Source organism: Lynx canadensis, chromosome E3 (genome assembly GCF_007474595.2).
Source record: "Lynx canadensis isolate LIC74 chromosome E3, mLynCan4.pri.v2, whole genome shotgun sequence".
NCBI lineage: Eukaryota > Metazoa > Chordata > Mammalia > Carnivora > Felidae > Lynx > Lynx canadensis.
In genome coordinates this window covers 35,946,633-35,966,091 of record NC_044318.1, presented here as the reverse complement: position 1 = coordinate 35,966,091, position 19,459 = coordinate 35,946,633, and the positions used below count along the sequence as shown (strand labels likewise).

General features: G+C 43.7%; 1 protein-coding gene across 2 annotated transcripts in view; it reads left to right on the top strand.

The window, feature by feature from the left end:
* The window catches only part of LOC115503749 (radial spoke head 10 homolog B-like), a 63,436-nt gene extending 45,048 nt beyond the window's left edge, over positions 1-18,388 (top strand). For both annotated transcript variants that reach the window (XM_030300103.1, XM_030300101.1), the window contains 2 exons: positions 17,089-17,287; positions 18,116-18,388. In XM_030300103.1, coding sequence (XP_030155963.1) covers positions 17,089-17,287; positions 18,116-18,290 — 374 coding nt within the window. In that variant the 3' untranslated portion in view covers positions 18,291-18,388. The remainder of the gene's footprint in view (positions 1-17,088; positions 17,288-18,115) is intronic.
* Positions 18,389-19,459: the final 1,071 nt, after the last annotated feature.

Here is a 19,459-nt window from a genome sequence, read left to right as displayed (position 1 = left end):
TGAGATGTGATTTACGATGCTGCCGAAATTTCAGGTATACGGTATAACGATTTGACACACATATATTGGGAAATGATCGCCAAAGTACGTTTTGTTAACATCTGTCACCTCGTGTGGATAACTGATAAAAAGAAAAAAAAAATTTTTTTCCTTGTGATGAGAATTCTTGGGATCTACTCTCTTAACAGTTTTCTTCTGTATCATATGGCAGGGCTGACTATAGTTGTCATGATGTATATCACGTCTTAGTACTTACCTTTCAACCGGAAGTTGACTGCCTTTTGACCACCTTCATCCAATCCTCCTTACCCCCATCCCCAGCCTCTGGTAGCCACAAGTCTGGTCTCTTTTTCGATGAGTTTCTTGTTTTGTTTTTAATTCTATGGGTAAGTAGGAGCATACAGCATTTGTCTTTCTCTCTGGCTGGCTTATTTCACTGAGCATAATGCCCTCAAGGTCCATCCAGGTTGTTACAAATGGCGGGGTTTCCTCCTTTTTAACGAATGAATAAAATTCCATTGTGTCTATTACCACAGCTTCTTTATCCGTTTTTCCACCGGACACCTGGACACTTCGGTTGTTCCCATGTCTTGGCTATTGCAAATGAGGCCGCAGTGAGCATGGGGGCGCAGACATCTCTTCCACATAGTGTCTTCCTTTGGCTATATTCCCAGGAGCGGAATTGTGGGGTTATGTGGTACTTCTGTTTTGAATTTTATGAGGAACCTCCATATGGTTTTCCCCCGTGATTCTACCAATTTACATTCCCTCCAACAGTGTACGAGGGTTCCGCTCTCTCCCCGTCCTCGCCAGCATGTGTTACCTCTGGTCTCTTCGATGCTAGCCATTCTAACAGGTGTGAGGTGACTTCTCACTGTGGTTTTGACTTGCATTTCCCTGATGATGAGTGACGTTGGGCACTTTTTCATGTACCTGTTGGCCACTCCTACATCTTCTTTGGAAAAATGTCTATTCAGATGCTTCATCTATTTTTTTTTCTGTTGAGTTGTAGGAGTTCTTTATATATTTTGGATTCGAAGCCCCTATCAGATATATGGTTTGCAAGTATTTTTTTTCCTACTGCATAGGTTTCCTTTTCATTTTGTGCATTAGCTGAGTTTGATGTCATCCTAGTGGTCTATTTCTCATTATGTTGCCTGTACTTTAGGCATCATATCCAAGAAGTCCTTGCCAAGACCCATGTCAAGGAACTTTTTTCCCTGTGTTTTCTTCTGGCAGTTTTATGGTTTCTAATCTTATATTTAAATTTTTAAATAATTTTTAAAAATTTAGTTTATGGGGCGCCTGGGTGGCTCAGTTGGTTGGGCATCCGACTTCGGCTCAGGTCATGATCTCACGGTCTGTGAGTTTGAGCCCCACATCGGGCTCTGGGCTGACAGCTCAGAGCCTGGAGCCTGTTTTGGATTCTGTGTCTCCCTCTCTCTCTGACCCTCCCCTGCTCATGCTCTGTCTCTCTCTGTCTCAAAAATAAATAAACGTTAAAAAAAATTAAAAATTTAGTTTCATTCTTTGTATGTAAATGTCCAATTTTCCCAGCACCACTTATTGAAGAGACTATCTTCTCTTCATTGAACATTCTTGGCTTCCTTGTCAAGTACTGACTCTACATACTGGTTTATTTCTGGGCTCTTGATTCTCATCCATTGGTCTATGTGTCTGTTTATATGCCAGTACCATACTATTACGATTACTATACTGTATAGCATAGCTTCAAATCAGGAAGTATGATGCCTCCTGCCTAGTTTTTCTTTCTTGGGATTGCTTCGGCATCTCTTGTGGTTCCAAATACATTTTAGAGCTAATCATGGTCCATGGGTTTGAGCCCCATGTCAGGCTCTGTGCTGACAGCTCAGAGCCTGAAGTCTGCTTCGGATTCTGTCTCCCTGTCTCTCTCTGCTCTCGCCCGCTCATGCTCTGTCTCTCAAAATAATAAACATTAAAAAATTTAAATTTTAGGGCTATTTTTTCTACTGCTGTTAAAAATGCCATTGGAATCTTGATAGGGATTGCACTGAATCTATAGATGACTTTTGGTAGTATTGACATCTTAACAGTATTAATTTTTCCAGTCCATGAATGTGGGATACATTTCCATTTATCTTTGTCTTCAGTTTCCTTCACCAGTCTCAAAGTACTCAGAGATCTTTGACCTCTTGGCTAAATTTATTCCTAAGTATTTTATTGTTTTTGATGGTATTGTAAATGGGATCATTTTCTTTCTTTTCCTGACAATTCATTGTTAGTGTATAGCAACCCTATTGATTTTTGTATGTTAATTTTATATCCTGCTACTTTACTGGATTCATTGATGAGACCTATCAGTTTTTTGGTAGAGTATTTAGGATTTTCTATGTATAAAATCATATCATCTGTAAACAGAGACAATTTTACCTCTTCCTTTTGTATCATGATACTTCAAAATTCTTTTTCTTGCCTAATTGCTCTGGCTAGTACCTTTCAGTATTATGTTGAATAAAAATGGTGAGAGTGGGCATCCTTCTCTTGTTTCTGATCTTAGAGGAAAAGTTTTCGATCTTTGACCCTTGATTATGACGTTAACTGATGGCTTGTAATATATGTTGAGGTTCATTCCTTCTGTATCTAATTGTTCAGAGTTTTTATCATGGGGGTGCATGGGTGGCTCAGTTAAGCGTCTGACTTCAGCTCAGGTCACGATCTCATGGTTCATGAGTTCAAAACCTGCATTGGGCTCTGTGCTCACAGCTCAGAGCCTGGAGCCTGCTTCAGATTCCATGTCTCCCCCTCTCTCTGTCCCTCCCCGCTTGTACTCTGTCTCTCTGCCTCTCTCTCAAAAGTAAATAAACATTGAGTTTTTATCATGAATGGATGTAGAATTTTGTCAAATGCTCTTTCTGTGTTTACTGAGATGGTCAGATAATTTTTTTTCTTTCATTCTATCAATGTGATGTATCACATTTTCATGTTTTTTTCATATGTTTTTCATATGTTGAACCATCCTTGCATCCCAGGGATAAATCCTAGTTGGCCATGGTGAATGATGCTTTTAATGCGCTGAATTCAGTGTGCTAGTATTTTATTGAATATTTTTGTGCTTATATTCATCAGGGATACGGACCTGTAATTTTCTGGTAGTGTCGTTTTCTGGCTTCAGCATCAGTTTAAGGCTGACTGTAAAATGAGCTTGGGGATGTTCCCTCCTCTTCAGTTTTTGGGAAGAGTTTGAGAAGGATTGGCATTAATTGTTTTTCAAATATTTGGCAAAGTTCAACAGTGAAGCTATCTGGTCCTGGGCTTTTCTTTGCTGGGAGATTTTTGGTTACTAATCAACCTTACTGGTAATTGGTCTGTTCAGATTTTCTATTTCTTCTTGAATTTGGTGTTGGTAGGTTGTATGTGCCTAAGAATTTCTCAATTTCTTCTAGTTTGTCCAATTTGTTGGTGTATAATTATTCATAGTAGCCTCTTATGATCTTTATATTTCTGTGGTATTAGTTGTAATGTTTGTTTTCATTTATAATTTTGTTGATTTGGTTCCTCTTTTTTCCTTGGTTAGTCTAGCTAAAGATTTGTCAATTTTATTTTTTCAAAGAACCAACTCTTAGTTCAGTTAGTTTATTTGAATTCTTTCTTGTTTTTTTTTTTTTTTTTTTTAACGTTTATTTATTTTTGGGACAGAGAGAGACAGAGCATGAACGGGGGAGGGGCAGAGAGAGAGGGAGACACAGAATCAGAAACAGGCTCCAGGCTCTGAGCCATCAGCCCAGAGCCCGACGCGGGGCTCGAACTCACGGACCGTGAGATCGTGACCTGGCTGAAGTCGGACGCTTAACCGACTGCGCCACCCAGGCGCCCCAAATTCTTTCTTGTTTTTTAACGTAGGTGTTTATTGCTATGAACTTCTTTCTTAGAACTCCTTTTGCCGCATCCTATAAGTTTTGGTATATTGTGTTTCTATTTTCATCTATCTCAAGATACTTTAAAATTTCCCCTTTGATTTTTGGATCCATCGGTTGTTCAGGAGAGTGTTAATTTCCATGTGTTTGTGAATTTCTAGTATTCCTCCTGTTACTGATTCCTAGTTTCATATCACTGTGATCAGAGAAGATACTTGGTATGATTTTAATCTTCTTGAATTTGCTAGGACTTGTTTTGTGGCCTAACATATGGTCTATGCTAGAAAATTTTCCATGTGTGCTTAAGAAGAATGTTTATTCTGCTGCTGTCAGAATGTTCTATAAATATCTGTTAGGTCCAATATGGTCTATAGTGTTGATCAAATTTGCTGTCTACTTATTGATTATCTGTCTGGATCACCTATCCACCATTGAGAGTGGGGTATTAAAGTCTCCAACTATTTTTGTATTGCGTATTTCTTCTTTTTGCTCTGTTTTTGTTTTATTTAGGTGCTCTGAAGTTGGGAGTGTAAATACAATTATTATGTCTTCTTGATGGATTGACAGCTTTATCATTATATAACGACCTTCCCTGTCCCTTTTTACCATTTTTATTTTAATTTTTTAAAGTTTATTTTTTTGAGAGAGAGAGGGAGAGAGACAGTGCAAGCAGGGGAAGGGCAAAGAAAGGGAGACGGTCAATCTCAAGCAGGCTCCGCACTGTCCGCGCAGAGCCTGACTTGGAGCTCAAACTCACCAACCATGAGATCATGACCTGAGCTGAAGTCAGGAGTTGGACACTTAACCAACTGAACTATCCAGGCACTCATCTTGTTACCATTTTTATATTTGAGTCTGTTACCTGTCTTTTTGGTGGTGTTGTTACCATTTGCTTGAACTATCCTTTCTACGCCTTCACTCTCAGTCTGTGTGTGTGTCTTTAAGGGTAAAGTGAGCTCTTACAGGCAACTTATCGTTGGATTGTGTCTTTTTATCCATTTAGCTATTCTGTGCTTTTGATTGGAGAATTTAATCTATTTACCCTTAATTATTGATAGGTAAGGACTTCCTGCTCTTTTGCTAATTGTTTTCTGATTGTTTCAAAGAACTGCTGTTCCTTGTTTTTTATCCTGCTGTGCCTTTTTCATGTTTTTGTCTTTGGTATTAGTACACTCTTAAAAAAAATTTTTTTAATGTTCATTTTTTTTGAGAGACAGTGCGAGCAGGGGAGGGGCAGAAAGAGAGGGAGACACAGAATCCAAAGCAGGCTCCAGGATCCGAGCTGTCAGCACAGAGCCTGATGCGGGGCTCGAACTCATGAACCACGAGCTCATGACCTGACCCGAATTCAGATGCTTAAACAACGCCTCCCAGTATGCTCTTTTTAAAATCACATTCTTCTGTGTTATTACTATAGATTTTCCCCCTTGTGGTTACCATAAGGCTCACAGAAAATGTCTTTAAATTATAACACCCTATTTTAAACTGATCACTTCATTAGAATTCCTAAACTTTACACTTTTACTTCTTCTCCCCCTCACATTTTAAGTTACTGATATGACTTACCATTTACATATTTTTAATATTGTGTAACTAATAACATGTTATTGTAATTATGGTTATTTTTATTATGTTTTTAAACTTTTGAACTAGAGTTTCAGTGAATTATGCACCATCATTACCATATTACAGAATCGAAGTGTTCACCATTAGCAGTGGGTTTAACACCACCTTCTTGTTTTTATGATGTAAATTAGTGTCATTGAATTTCCACTCAAAGCACTCTCCTTAGTATTTTTAAAAAAAGTTTACATCCAAATTAGCATCTAGTGCAACAATGATTTCAGGAGTAGATTCCTTAGTGCCCCTTCCCCATTTAGCCCATCTCCCCTCCAGTAACCCTCAGATTGTTCTCCATATTTACGAGTCTCTTCTGTTTTGTCCCCCTCCCTGTTTTTATATTATTTTTGTTGCCCTTCCCTTAGGTTCATCTGTTTTGTCTCCTAGAGTCCTCATATGAGTGAAGTCATATGATTTTTGTCTTTCTCTGACTAATTTCACTTAGCATGATACCCTCCAGTTTTCATCCACATAGTGGCAAATGGCAAGATTTCATTCTTTTTGACTGCCGAGTAATACTCCATTGTACGTGTATACCAAATCTTCTTTATCCATTCAACCATCGATGGACATTTGGGCTCTTTCCATACTTTGGTTATTGTCAATAGTGCTGCTATAAACATTGGGGTTTATGTGCCCTTTGAATCAGCATTTTCATATCCTTTGGGCAAATACCTGGTAGTGCACTTGCTGGGTCATAGGGTAGTTCTATTTTTAGTGTTTTGAGGAACCTCCATGCTGTTTTCCAGAGTGGCCGCATCAGCTTGCGTTCCCATCCTTAGCATTTCCTATAAGGCAGGCTTAGTGGTGATGAACTCCCTCAGCTTTTGTTTGCCCAGAAAAGTCTGTCCCTCTCCTTCATTTCTGAAGGACAACTCTGCTGGGTAGAATTCTTGGCTGACCATTTTTTGTTTCCGTATTTGCATAGTTCATTCCATTTCCTCGTGACCTGAAAAGTTTCTGTTGAAAAATCAGCCACTTGTCATACAGGGGATCCCTTATCTGTAACTTCACACTTGCTCTCAAAATTCTTTGACTTTTGATGATTATAGTGTACATCAGTGTAGCCCCAGGGGGGCTAAACCTATTTGGGGTCTTTGGTCCTTTTCTCTCCTTAGGTTTGGGAAGTTTCCAGCCATTTATTGCTTTAAATCCACTTTCTACCCCTTTCTCTTCTCTTTCTGGAATCCCCATAATGGGAATACTGTTTCTTTTGTGACCCATAAGTCCCATCATCTTTCTTCACCTTTTTTTCTGTTTGCTCTTCTAACTTCAAATGCCCTGTCTTCTGGGTCACTGATTTTTCTGCATGATCAAGTCTGCTTTCAAAGCCTACTATTAAAAAAATAGTAATAGGGACACTTTAGTGGCTCGGTCGGTTGAGTGTCCAACTTCGACTCAGGTCATGATTTCACAGTTCATGGGTTCGAGCCTCACATGAGACTTGCTGCTGTCAGCGTGGAGCCCACTTCAGATCCTCTGTCTCCCTCTCTCTCTGCCCCTCCTCTGCTCACACTCTCTCTCAAAAATAAACATTAAGAAATAGTAATAAAAAATAAAGCTCACTAATGAATTCTTCAGTTGTAGTTTTCAGCTCTAGGATTTCTGGTTTTGCGTTTTTTGATGGCTTCTTTGTTGGACTTGTTTTGTTCTTTCACTGTTTTCTCAATTTTGTGTAGTTGTGCATTCTTTGTAGTTCACTGAACTTCTTCAAGAGGATCATTCTGAATGCTTCAACAGTTCATGGATCTCCATTTCTTTAGGGTCAGCTATCAGAGCTTTATTAGATCTAATTAGCTCTACCGCCCTTTGGTGGTGTCTTATTTACCCGATTTTTCACGATCCTTGATTCCTTACTTTGGTATCTGTGCATTTGAGCAAGCGGTTTCCTCTTTCAGACCCTACAGGTTCGCGTTAGCAGACAGTGGCTCCCCCATCAGCTCGGTTTGGGCGTCGGGATGTGTCTGCTGGTACTTTCCGGGCAGGTGGGCTTGTTATCGGGTCTGTTTTGTGGTGAGGCCAGTGCCCGAGCTCTGAGGTAGGCCGGGGGGAGGGTGAGTGAGAACTGACTGAGAACAGTTTCGGGCAGGACTGGTGGCGTGGTTTCCTGGCCAAGTGAGGCTATAGGATAGGCTTTCCGGTTGTCTGGGTGTTCTGGTCAGGCTTACCAGCTGGTTGGGATTGGGGAGTATACTCAGCTGTAGGCGGAACTATGAATTAGCTTCCCTACCCTGGCGGGGAAGCAGGACGGGGCCCAGGGTCTGCATGGCTTGTTGTTTGGGTACCTGAATCAGGCAAGCACGTACAGTGAATTCCCTGGCCAGGCAGGTTACTCGTTTTTCTCTGTAGACACGGAAAGTCCTAGGCTGTGCTCTCTGTTCAATTGCAGATCTGCTGGGTGGGCTAAAGACTGCTTCCTCCCACCCCCACTCCACCTCATTGCTGGACACAGTGTTATCAATTAGTTTCCTCGGTTGAGTGGAGAGGGAAAACTGCCCCAAGGCGGGCAAGGCTATTCTCTCGTGACCTTGGCTCAAGCCAACCCGTGCTCCCATGTTCCCTGGATTAGCTCTGCAGACTCCCTGCCCTGCTCAGAGTCTGCTCAAGTGTGGCTGGGCTACGCGGCTTTCCAGGTGTTCTGGCCAGGCTTTCTGGCTGCGCGGGGCTGGGAGCTTTACTCAGGCCCTGGGTGGGGCTGTGATCAGCTCCTCTGCTCGGGCAGAGCGGTGGAACCCTCCGTACGTGGCTCTGCCTGCCGTACTTTCTGCTTGAGTGTTGCTGGCCTGTGCCAGCGGGAAGGCAGGTGTCCTTGCCTTCCTGGTCAGATGGGGGCGGTTGCTGTAAGGGAGGCTCTGACGCCACCGCTCCCCTGCCTGGGCCGGGGGCCGACCAGGCTCCAGGGCTGGCGCAGCTCTTCATTTGAGAACATGAATCAGGCTGACCTGTACCCCACGGAGTTTCCCCGTCAGACTTCACCGTCGACTTGGTTCTGTAGGGGGGCAAAGACGCTGTCTGGGGACGGCCACTCGGGTGTTGTGGGTAGGGACTGTCTGCCAAGATCTCAGTGCTGTTTCAAGCCCCTCATCCTTCTGTCACAATCAAATCCTCCCGCCGCCCTCCCCTGCCGCCCTGATTCCCTAGCAATTCCATGGGGTGAGACTGGAGCAGGGCTCCCCAAGAAATGACCCACAGTGTTGGGGGAGTTGGATGCCTACCCTGGACTCTCTTTTCCCACTGGAGGAAGCACAGGCTCAGGGGAGGCCTCTCAGTTTGACGCTGTGCCAGCCTCCAGGGCGGGGGCTGGGGGTGGAGTGTGGTCGGCATGTAGCCATCCCTCTTACCCTTCCAGGGCTGTTTTGCTCTTTGTGGTGCAGGGGTGCTCCAGCTTCACCCCTGTATTTGAGGGTTCTCTCGGCGGAGTCTTGTCCATGAGTAGTTGGTGGTTCTTCTTTTGGAAGGGGAGTGAAGTCGGAGAATGACCTATGTCACCATCTGGGTGACGTCACTTCTCTTGGAGTTGACTTTTATTTATTTTTAAATGTTTATTTATTTGAGAGAGAGCGAGCGAGCGGAGGAGGGGCGGAGAGAGAGGGAGACACAGAATCTGAAGCAGCTCCAGGCTCTGAGCTGTCAGCACAGAGCCCGATGGGGGCTCGAACTCGAGAACAGTGAGATCATGACCTGAGCCACCCAGGCAGCCCTGGAGTGGCCTTTTAGAAGCAGGATCTTACCAAGTTGCATCAGTCTGTCAGGACGGTGGTTCCTCCACATGGGCCCTGCACGTCCACATCTCGAGCCTGATGCTGCTGACTACATCCTTCTACGGTTGAGTTCTCTCGCGCGAGTCTCATGCACTTTTTCTTAAACTGAAGTATAATTACCACAGTATTAGCTTCAGGTGTACAATATGATTCAATAATTGTATACATTACTCTGTGCTCATGAGGATGAGTGTACCCTTGAACCCACTTTTTAAACTTTCACCCATCCGCCCACTTGCCTTTCCGGCAACGACCAATTCTTTGTATTCGAGTTTGTCTCTTTTTTCCTTACTCGTTTGTTTTGTTTCTTAAATTCCACATGTGAGTAAAATCAAATTGTATTTGTCTGACTTTGCTTAACAGTCTACCCTCACAGTCATCCACGTTGTTGTAAATGGCAAGATCTCATTTTTTTTACAGCCGAGTAATATTCCACTGCATGTATATACGTGTATAAATATGTGTATATACATACATACTTGTGTATAAACATTTATACGAACACAGCTTTATGCATTCACCTATGGATGGACATTTGGGTTGCTTTCCTACGTTGGCTATTGTAAATACTGCTGCGATAAACATAGTGCGTATGTTTTTTCAAAGTAGCGTTTTCATTTTCTTTGGATACATACCCAGTAGCAGAACTCCTGGATCATATGGTAATTTCAATGTTTTGAGAGACCTCCATCCTATTCTCCAGAGTGGCTGCACCAGTTGGCATTCCCACCACCAGGGTACAAGTGCTCCTTTTCCTCCACATCCCTGCCAACACTTGTGTTTTTGACTTTAGCCATTCTGACAAGTGTAGGTGATATCTCCCTGTGGTTTGATTTCCATTTCGGATGATCAGTGATGTTCACCTTTTCTTTCTTTTTTTTTTATTTAAAAATTTTTTAATGTTTATTTTTGAGAGAGAGAGAGAGACAGAGTGTGAGTTGGGGAGGAGGAGAGCGAGAGAGAGACAGAATCCAAAGCAGGGTCCAGGCTCTGAGCTGTCGGCACAGAGTCCGACGCGGGGCTCGAACCCACTAACTGTGTGAGATCATGACCTGAGCCGAAGTCGGACACTTAACCGACTGACCCACCTAGGCTCCCCTCATCTTTTCATTTGTCTGTTGGCCATCTGTATAATGTCTTTGGAAAAATGTGTATGCAGGTCCTCTGCCTGTTTCTCAATAGGATTATTTGTTTCTGGTGTTGTTTATATATTTTGGATATTAGTCCCTTATCAGATATATCATTTCCAAAAATCTCCCATTTGTAGACTGCCTTTCTGTCTTGGTGGTTTCCTTCACAGTGCAAAGGCTTTTTATTTTGGCATAGTCTCAATAGCCTATTTTTGCTTCCTTTTCTCTTGCCTGAGGAGACACATCTAGAAAAATGCTGCTAGGGCTGATGTCAGAGAAAATACTGCACATGTTTTCTTCTAGGAGTTTTCTGGTTAAGTCTTTAACCCATTTTATTTTTGTGTATAGTGTGAGATGGTTTTTAAAGATGCTCAAGTTAAAAACAATGAAACTCTGAATTGGTGCCTCATATTCCTTATATATTTTTTACATTAAAAGAATTAAATCCAAGTTAACATAGTGTAATAATAATTTCAGGAATAGAATTTAGTGATTCATCAATTACATATACCACTCAGTGCTCAGCCCAACAAGTGTCCTCCTTAATGCCCCTCACCCCTTTAGCCCTTTCCCCCACCCAACACCTCACCAGCAACCCTCAGTTTTCTGTATTTAATAAGAATCTTTTATGGTTTGTCTCCCTGTTTTTATATTAATTTTGCTTCCCTTCCCTTATGTTCATCTGTTTTTTTTTATCTTAAATTCCACACGAGTGAAATCATATATTTGTCTTTCTCTAATTTTGCTTAGCATAATACCCTCTAGTTCCATCCATGTGGTTGTAGATGGCAAGATGTCATTCTTTATGATCGCTGAGTAACATTCTATTGTACATAGATACGAAATCTTCTTTATCCGTTCATTAGTCGATGGACATTTGGGTTCTTTCCATACTTTGGCTATTGTCAATAGCGCTGCTATAAACATTGGGGTATATGTGCCTCTTTGAATCAGCATTTTCGTATCCTTTTGGGCAAATACCTGGTAGTGCAATTGCTGGGTCATAGGGTAGTTCTATTTTTAGTTTTTTGAGGGACATCCATACTGTTTTCCAGAGTGGCTGCACCAGTTTGCATTCCCACCAACAGTGCAAAAGAGATCCTCTTTCTCCACATCCTCACCAACATCTGTTGTTGCCTGAGTCGTTAATTTTAGTCATTCTGACAGGTGTGGGGTGGTATTTTTTTTTTTTAATGTTTATTTATTTTGAGAGAGAGAGAGAGAGAGAGTGTGAGCAGGGGAGAGGCAGCGAGACAGAATCAGAAACAGGCTCCAGGCTCTGAGCTGTCAGCACAGAGCTGGATGCCAGGCTTGAACTCATGGACCCCAATATCATAACCTGAGCTGAAGATGGATGCTTAACCAACTGAGACACCCAGGCATCCCTCTCATTGTGGTTTTGATTTGTATTTCCCTGATGATGAGTGATGTTGAGCATCTTTTCATGTGTCTGTTTGCCATCTGGATGTCCTCTTTGGAAAAGTGTCTGTTCATGTCTTTTGCCCATTTCTTCACTGGATTTTTTTTTGGGGGTGGGGGTGTTGAGTTTGATATACTCTTTATAGATTTTGGATACTAACCCTTTATCTGATATGTCATTTGCAAATATCTTCTTCCATTTTGTTGGTTGCCTTTTACTTTTGCTGAGTGTTTCCTGTGCTGTGCAGAAGGTTTTTATCTTGATGAGGTCCCAATGGATCATTTTTGCTTTTGTTTCCCTTGCCTCTGGAGACCCATCAAGTAAGAAGTTGCTGCATTTGAGGTCAAAGAGGTTGTTGCCCATTTTATTTTGATGGCTTCCTGTCTTATGTTTAGGTCTTTTGTCCTTTTGATTTTTAGGTATGGTGCTGTCCAATTTTCCCAACCATTTGCTTGAAGAGAGTGGTCTTTTTTCCACTGGATATTCTTCCCTGCTTTGTCAAAGATTAGTTGGCCATTCCTCCTAATGTTCTCTCTTTTCCTGGTAAAATACTTCTAGCATTCTATCTGCTGCCTCCTCTTCTCCAACTCCCAAGTGATTACTCGGCCCTGTTCACACTGGCTTCCAACTTAACCTCTCTCCTTTTGCTGGGGTAGTCCAATGCTACTGTACTCTTCCTATTAAAGAAGGGTCAAGTGTGTGTAGTTAAAAAAAAAGTAAAGTATTATACAACCCCTTCAACATTAAAAGCAAAATCAAAGTGGGGCGCCTCCGTTGGTTGAGCATCTGGATTTTGGCTCAGGTCATGAACCCAGGGTTGTGGATTGAGCCCAATGTTGGGTTCTGTGCTGAGCGTGGAGCCTGCTTAAGATTCTCTTTCTAACATGAAAAGCAAAAACACAATGACAACAAAAAGCCCAACTAAATATGAGGTCCCCTATTCAAAATAATTCTCAGAGAAAAATGAAATTACATTTCTGAAAATAATTAGAAAATTGAAATAATGTAAACATTCCCTAAGAGACATGGTTAAACTATAACCCAAGAAAATGTATAGTATTAATATGTTTTCGCTATTAAGAAAACCTAAACATTCAGCCCAAAAGGGTAGAAGGGAGGAGTAATAAGATACAGGAGAGCATCAGGGGGCGCCTGGGTGGCTCAGTTGGTCGAGTGTCCAACTTCCGCTCAGGTCACCATCTCGAATTTCTTGGGTTCGAGCCCCATATCGGGCTGTGTGCTGATGGCTCGGAGCCTGGAGCCTGCTTGGGATTCTGTGTCTCCCTCTCTGCCCCTCCCCCACTCATGTTCTGTCTCAAAAATAAACATTAAAAAAATAAATAAGTAAATAAAAATGAGAGCATCAAGGTGCCTGGGTGGCTCATTCAGTTAAGCAACCGACTCTTGTTTTCGGCTCAGGTCCTGGTCTCGCAGTTGGTGGGACTGAGCCCTGCGACAGACTTTGCACTGACAGCATGAAGCCTGCTTGGGACTCTTTCTCTTCCTATCTCTCTGCCCCTCTCCACTCTATGCTTTCTCTCTCTCTCAAAAATAAATAAACCTTAAAAAATGCAAGGAGAGCAGGAGGAAGGCATTACCCAAAAAATTCACAAGTTATACATAACAAAAATATTAAAATTACATGAAGAACCAGCTTTCGGAATGATCAGTTTTAGTGAGAAGACAGAGGTCTGTGATCCTAATGCAGAGTGAAAGTGAGAGAACACATAAAGTCTCAGAAGGAAAAAGTACCCACAGACAAGATTTTTTCAAGTATAGGAAAAAATATGCCCTATACATCTCTAAGCTAATAAATCTGAAAAATTTGGGGGCGCCTGGGTGGCTCAGTTGGTTAAGCATCTGACTTTGGCTCAGGTCACGATCTCATGGTCCGTGAGTTCGAGCCCTGCGTCGGGCTCTGTGCTGACAGCTCAGAGCCTGGAGCCTGTTTCGGATTCTGTGTCTCCTCTCTCTGCTCCTCCCCCACTCATGCTCTGCCTCTTTCCTTCAAAAATAAAAATATTTTTAAAAAAATGTAATAAATTTGAAAATTTTGAGTTATTTTCTCGGTTAATAACAAAAATAGACTCGGGATAATACAGAAAACCTGAATGATCATGGGGGAAAAACTGTCCAAAAATTACTCTCCTAAATTGAATTTTATGATAAAAAAATTTAAGAAAGTACCAATATAAGAATTATTCTTATATTCTTATTTTTAAAACTCCAAAGCATAAAAAACCCTTTCAATTCATTTAACAAAATCTGTATAACCCAAGACCTGAAAATCTAGTAAGAAAAAATGAAAGTGACAGATTCCCGTTTATCCCTTGGGAAAGAGTCGGGGGAGGTGCGCATGAAAACCAGCGGAGCGGGAAGGTCAGGGACTTGGTTATAATCTCTGAATTCCCAGAGCCTAAATAGTGCCATGTTGATGAAACCTAGACATTACTAATTCAAAAGTTCCTTTTAATCCACAGGCTCTTTCTTCTGCGTGATCCACTCTGTGGGTGATGCTCTACTGTGCTTCCATTTCATGCAGCCCCACGATTTGTTTGGTTGTGATTTTCCACGTCCTTTTCATAAACTGCTTTTGTTCGTATGCTGTTTTCCTGATTTCACTGCACCGTCTTTCCGTGTGAGCTTGTAGCTCCCGGAGTGTCCATCCAATGGCTATCGTAAACGTTCAGGTCAGTCTGGGGCTGGTTACTGGAAGACCGTGACCCGTGATGGCGTCACGTTTCCTAGACAGTTCGTGTTCCTTGAAGCCTTGTGTTTCTGTCTTTGCATCTCAGGAATCAGTCACCCCCTAGTGTCTACTAAGAGTATTTTCCATCAGCCTTGCTAGGGGTTGAGGCTTTGTCAGACCACCTAAGGACACACCTGCTCCACCTTCCTTGGTCTCTCTTGTGGCAGAATTCAGAAGGCCTCCTGTGTTCTCATGATCCTGCAACGTACCAGGCCGAGTGCTGGCAGCCTCCCTCTTGCTTTTCCAAAGCCGGTGCTAACACGCAGGTTTGGGGTCTTTCCCTGGCCCACGTTCTGTGAGTGCTCCCCAGCTCACTGTCACTACTGGTATGTGGGTGGCGTGTGTGGAGTGTGGGAGGTGGCGCCAATGACCTTGCTTTCTTCGCGCATTTGTTCTTGGATGTTCCGCACGAACGGCAGCATAGGTCTTTTGCATCTGGCTTCTTTCACTTATTTTGGGATTCATTCACGTTGTAACGTTTATTTTGTTCCTTTGTATAGCTGAGTAGCGTCTCATTGTCTGAATAAACCACATTTTATCTGTTCATCAGTTGACAGACAGTTGGGCTAACATGAAGAGTGAAAAGGACAAGGCTCGGAGGACATATTTTCACTTTTCTTGGATAGCTAGCTAGCAGTGGAATTGTGTCATATGCTAAGTATATGCTTAACGTTTAAAATAAATTGGGGCGCCTGGGTGGCTCTGTCAGTTGCACGTCCAACTCTTGATTTCTGCTCAGGTCATGTCACTGTTGTGGGATAGAGCTCTGCCTCAGGCTCTGTGCTGGAGGCTTGGGACTCCCTCCCGCTCTATCCCTCCCCTGCTTGCTGTCTCCTAAAATAAATACACATTTAAAATAAACAGCCAGGCTGTTTTCCTAAATTGGCTGTGCCGTTCTCTATGCCACCAGCCATCTAGGAGGACCTTTCTCTATGTCCCCTCCAACACTTAGTGGTGTCTTTAAATTTTTTCATTGAATTGTGCCACTGAGGCCAAAGATAGGAGCTATTTTTGTCACCTGGATACAAGTCATTGTTTCATCTGGTAGGTTTTGCACTTGATCTTAGCCAAAAGGCCGAGAAGCGATCATCTGGTAGGTTTTCCAGGTATTTTCTCCCAGTGTGTGGCCTCTTATTCCGTAATTATTTGCCTGTGGAAAAGCCACAGCCTATCACTGTGCGCTTACTTGTCCCAACGCGTCTGTGAGGAGGGTACCCCACGGTTCCGTTATTGCAGATGAGGGAGCTTGGGCACAACTAGTAAGGGGCAGAGCCGAGCCTGACTCTGACTGGTCTGGTCTTGTCCGTGCTCTGAACTGCTGTGCTCTGCTGCTGAAGCCAGAGGCCGTGCAAGCCCCTTGACGTGGTGCCCAGAGTCTGGACCCGGCTCAACAATCACAGTGAGTCGCTCTTCATCAGTTACCTCCACGCCCAGCACTCCCCCACGCCTTGGCACGCCGCGGGTTACGCGGATGTTCGAGAACCTAGGAACTCGGGAAGCGCAGATGAAGGCTTCCCTTGGTCTTTGTAAGACCTGGCTGTGGTATAAAGTCTCTTCCTGTCAGCGTCCCACTCCGTGCCCTCCACGTGGCTCTTGGGACAGGAGGGTGAATTGCTGACAGGCCCTACCTTTCCGTCATACCTGTCCCCACCTGCCTCACCCCTGCCCGCCCTCACACAGCACAGAAACCCAAGCTATAGACACAGTCTAAAATACTTGCTGTCTTGAGAGATCCCGGAGTTTCCTGATATTGTAAAACTACCCAAAGCCTGATCTTTCCAGAATCAACTATGAAACACATTCCAAAGTAGACATCTGTTGGTCCCACTGGATGGGAAGCAACTCCTATGAAGTCAGTCATTTTACCCACGTTCTTATTCAATTCGGAGTTAAAAATCCTTTATTTTCTCAGTGAAAATTGCCTTTAAAGACAATGGATGCAAAAACAGAGGGTTTTTTTTCCCTGTGAAACATGGAAAATGCAAATTTTCCATAGTTTTAATTAAAAATTTTTTTTTTCCATAGTTTTAATTTTAGAAAACCAAAATACTTATACCATTTACAGAAAAATACCAGGAGACTCAAAATGTCGATGATCAAAGCTCTGGTCTACTGCCCCCCGCCTTGTTTCAGGTTGTCAGTAAAAATTTTATGGTTCCCTCCCAAGGTTGTGGGGAGCACAGCATCACCCCATCGTCCGGGCCATGAGGACACTTAGCCCTTGTAGGAAGTGGAAGACCTGGAATTGTATCCGTGCTGATTTTTTCTATTTTTGCTTTTTGAGTTTTTTTGTTTTTGTTTTTTGTTTTTTTGAGAAAGTGAGCACGAGTTGGGGAAGGGCAGAGGGAGAGAGAGAGAGTCCCAAGCGGACTCCGCTCAGTGCAGAGCCTGACTCGGAGCTCGATCCCACAACCGTGAGACCACAACCTGAGCGCAAACCAAGAGTGGGCCGCTTAACCGCCTGAGCCACCCAGGTGCCCTTCATGCTGATTTCAGTTAAACTTTCTTCCAGAGAGAAAAGAGAAATCTAAGGACGAACAAAAGGAAAAACTCACCGTCTGGATCACGAGTATGTATATCTTTTTTGTGAACATGCTTTTCCACGCACACAAACGTGTAGAAGCCCTCAAGGAGAAAGTCAGCAAAGACCGGCTACAGGACGCGGCCACGGCCCATCGGCGGAGGCTGGAAAACGAAGAGCTGGAAGCCAGGTGACCTACCAGAGCCCTTCAGCCCCCCTCCTGCAGGAGCCTCCCTTGCCTTGCCTTCCCGTCTTTACACGTGTGTGGCTTCCCGAGGGAGGCAGCTCTTCCCCTGGCACCGAGAACATGGGACGGCAGGGAAGGGTCCTGCTTGCGGCCATTGGCTCACTTGGGGGGTGAGGATGCCTGGGCCCCAAGGCTCCCACGGAGCGCAGAGGCCCACGGGGCTAGGCTGCCGGGTTCAGATCCCAACCCTACCCCTTGACACGTAGGTGGCCCCGGGCAGGGCCCGTCACCATGCCTCAGTTTCCCCATCTGTAAGTGGACACGAACCCCCATAGGGCTGTGGTAAGGATTTAGTGAGCCGATGCTGTAAAGTGTCAAGAACAGTGCCTGGCACGTGGTAAGCAACCCCTACCTGTTGTTTGGCTACCTTTCTAGAACCACGGTCGAGAACCGTACAGTCATGTCTGTCCAGGGTGCTGAAGCCTGCTCTTTGCAAAGCATGCCTTGAGCCTGTTGGTAAAGAAAGCATTAAACTATACTTCAGGGCAAAGACCCCGAGATTTTTAAAGGCCACGTACTAGCGGCTAAGTTGCTACAGAGGAAAGGGGTTCAGAAGTCTGTTCGGCTGTGTGAAAATGTCATTCCGGACTGTCTGGGTATGGCATCACTTTCTATTTCAGGCAAAGTGATGAGAGTTTACAGTTTTGCTTGCAAAAACTGTTGAAATCTAGGTGTGGCCTACTTTACACCAAATATAGCATAAAACAGGTTTTGAGATTGCAAAATAAAAAGTAAATAAGGCTACCTTCCTGGGTTTGCTTCTTGCCCTAGGCTGAATAGCTTGAGAGAGGAAGAGACCAAAAAACAAGACTCTGAGGTGGACATCACTGTGATCAAGGAGCCGGTCGACGCCCCGTCCTCCAGTTTCACATCGAGCCCCCCTAAAGAGGACACCGTGGTGTCCCAATCCAGCAAGCCCGTCACAAGCAAGAAGAAGAGAAAGTAACAGTTACTGGGTTTGTAAACGAACCCCAAGAACGAGATGTAAAAGCTTAGAACCAAAGCTCTGTAACACGTTTCCTAATAAAATTGTGTTGTACCTCGTTTTAGTGTTTTTGAAATAACTGCCTGGGCCCACTGCAATTCAGGTTTCTTACACAGTTAAATCACGGACATGCCTGAAAACAGAGCTGAATGAAAATACACACATGGGTATTAAATGAGCATGCGTTCAATGTATTTTTTTTTAATCCAAGTACGGTATCAGTGATGAAATTTAGAATCTGATAAAACATCGGAAGACAGGTGGTAGTGTACAAATTTAAACATTTCTTCAGGCCCCCTGCCAAGCCCGGACCACCCCCCCCGCCCCCCGCTTTGCCCCTGTAAGTGACCCACGTGCAAGTCCTACCTGTCCTCACGTGCGGCCTCTTCTCCGGCCCCGTGCCTTCCCCAGCACTGCAGACACCGCAGGGACGAAACACCAAGACAGAAAAGCTGACGAACAGGTGTGCTCAGCACTAAGTGAAACTTTATGTCTCAGACACTGTTATACTAATGATTTGTGTTAAATATAAGAGTGACCACCCGAAGCATAAAAATACACTCTACGGCTTCCAAACTAGCAGAGGGAAGGAAACAATCGTTCAACATGAAGCTGGGGAAATGGGAAAACAACAAAGAGGCTGGGAACCGAAATCGCCAGAGATGGTGGGACAGTGCCAATATACCTCCCCAGAGCGAGCAGGTTCCCTTCCCAATCCCCAAGCCCCCATATCATTAGCTGGGTTCAAAATAGAAACTCATCTCGGGGCACTTGGGTGGCTCAGTTGAGTAAGCATTTGACTTCGGCTCAGGTCATGATCCCACAGCTCATGAGTTCAAGCCCCACATCAGGCCTGCTTCGGATTCTGTCTCTCTCTGCCCCTCCCCTGCTCAAGCTCTCTTATAAATAAACATTTAAACAAAAACAAAAAACCAAAATAGAAACTCATTTCAATGTTATTCTTTATAAGAAAACCCTCTTGGAGCACCTGGGTCCTTGGTTAAGCATCCCAACTCCATCTTGGCTCACGGTTCATGGGTTCGAGCCATGCATGGGGCTCCATGTTGACAGTGCGGAGCCTGCTTGGGATTCTGTCTCTCCCTCTCTGCCCCTCCCCTGTTCTCTCTCAA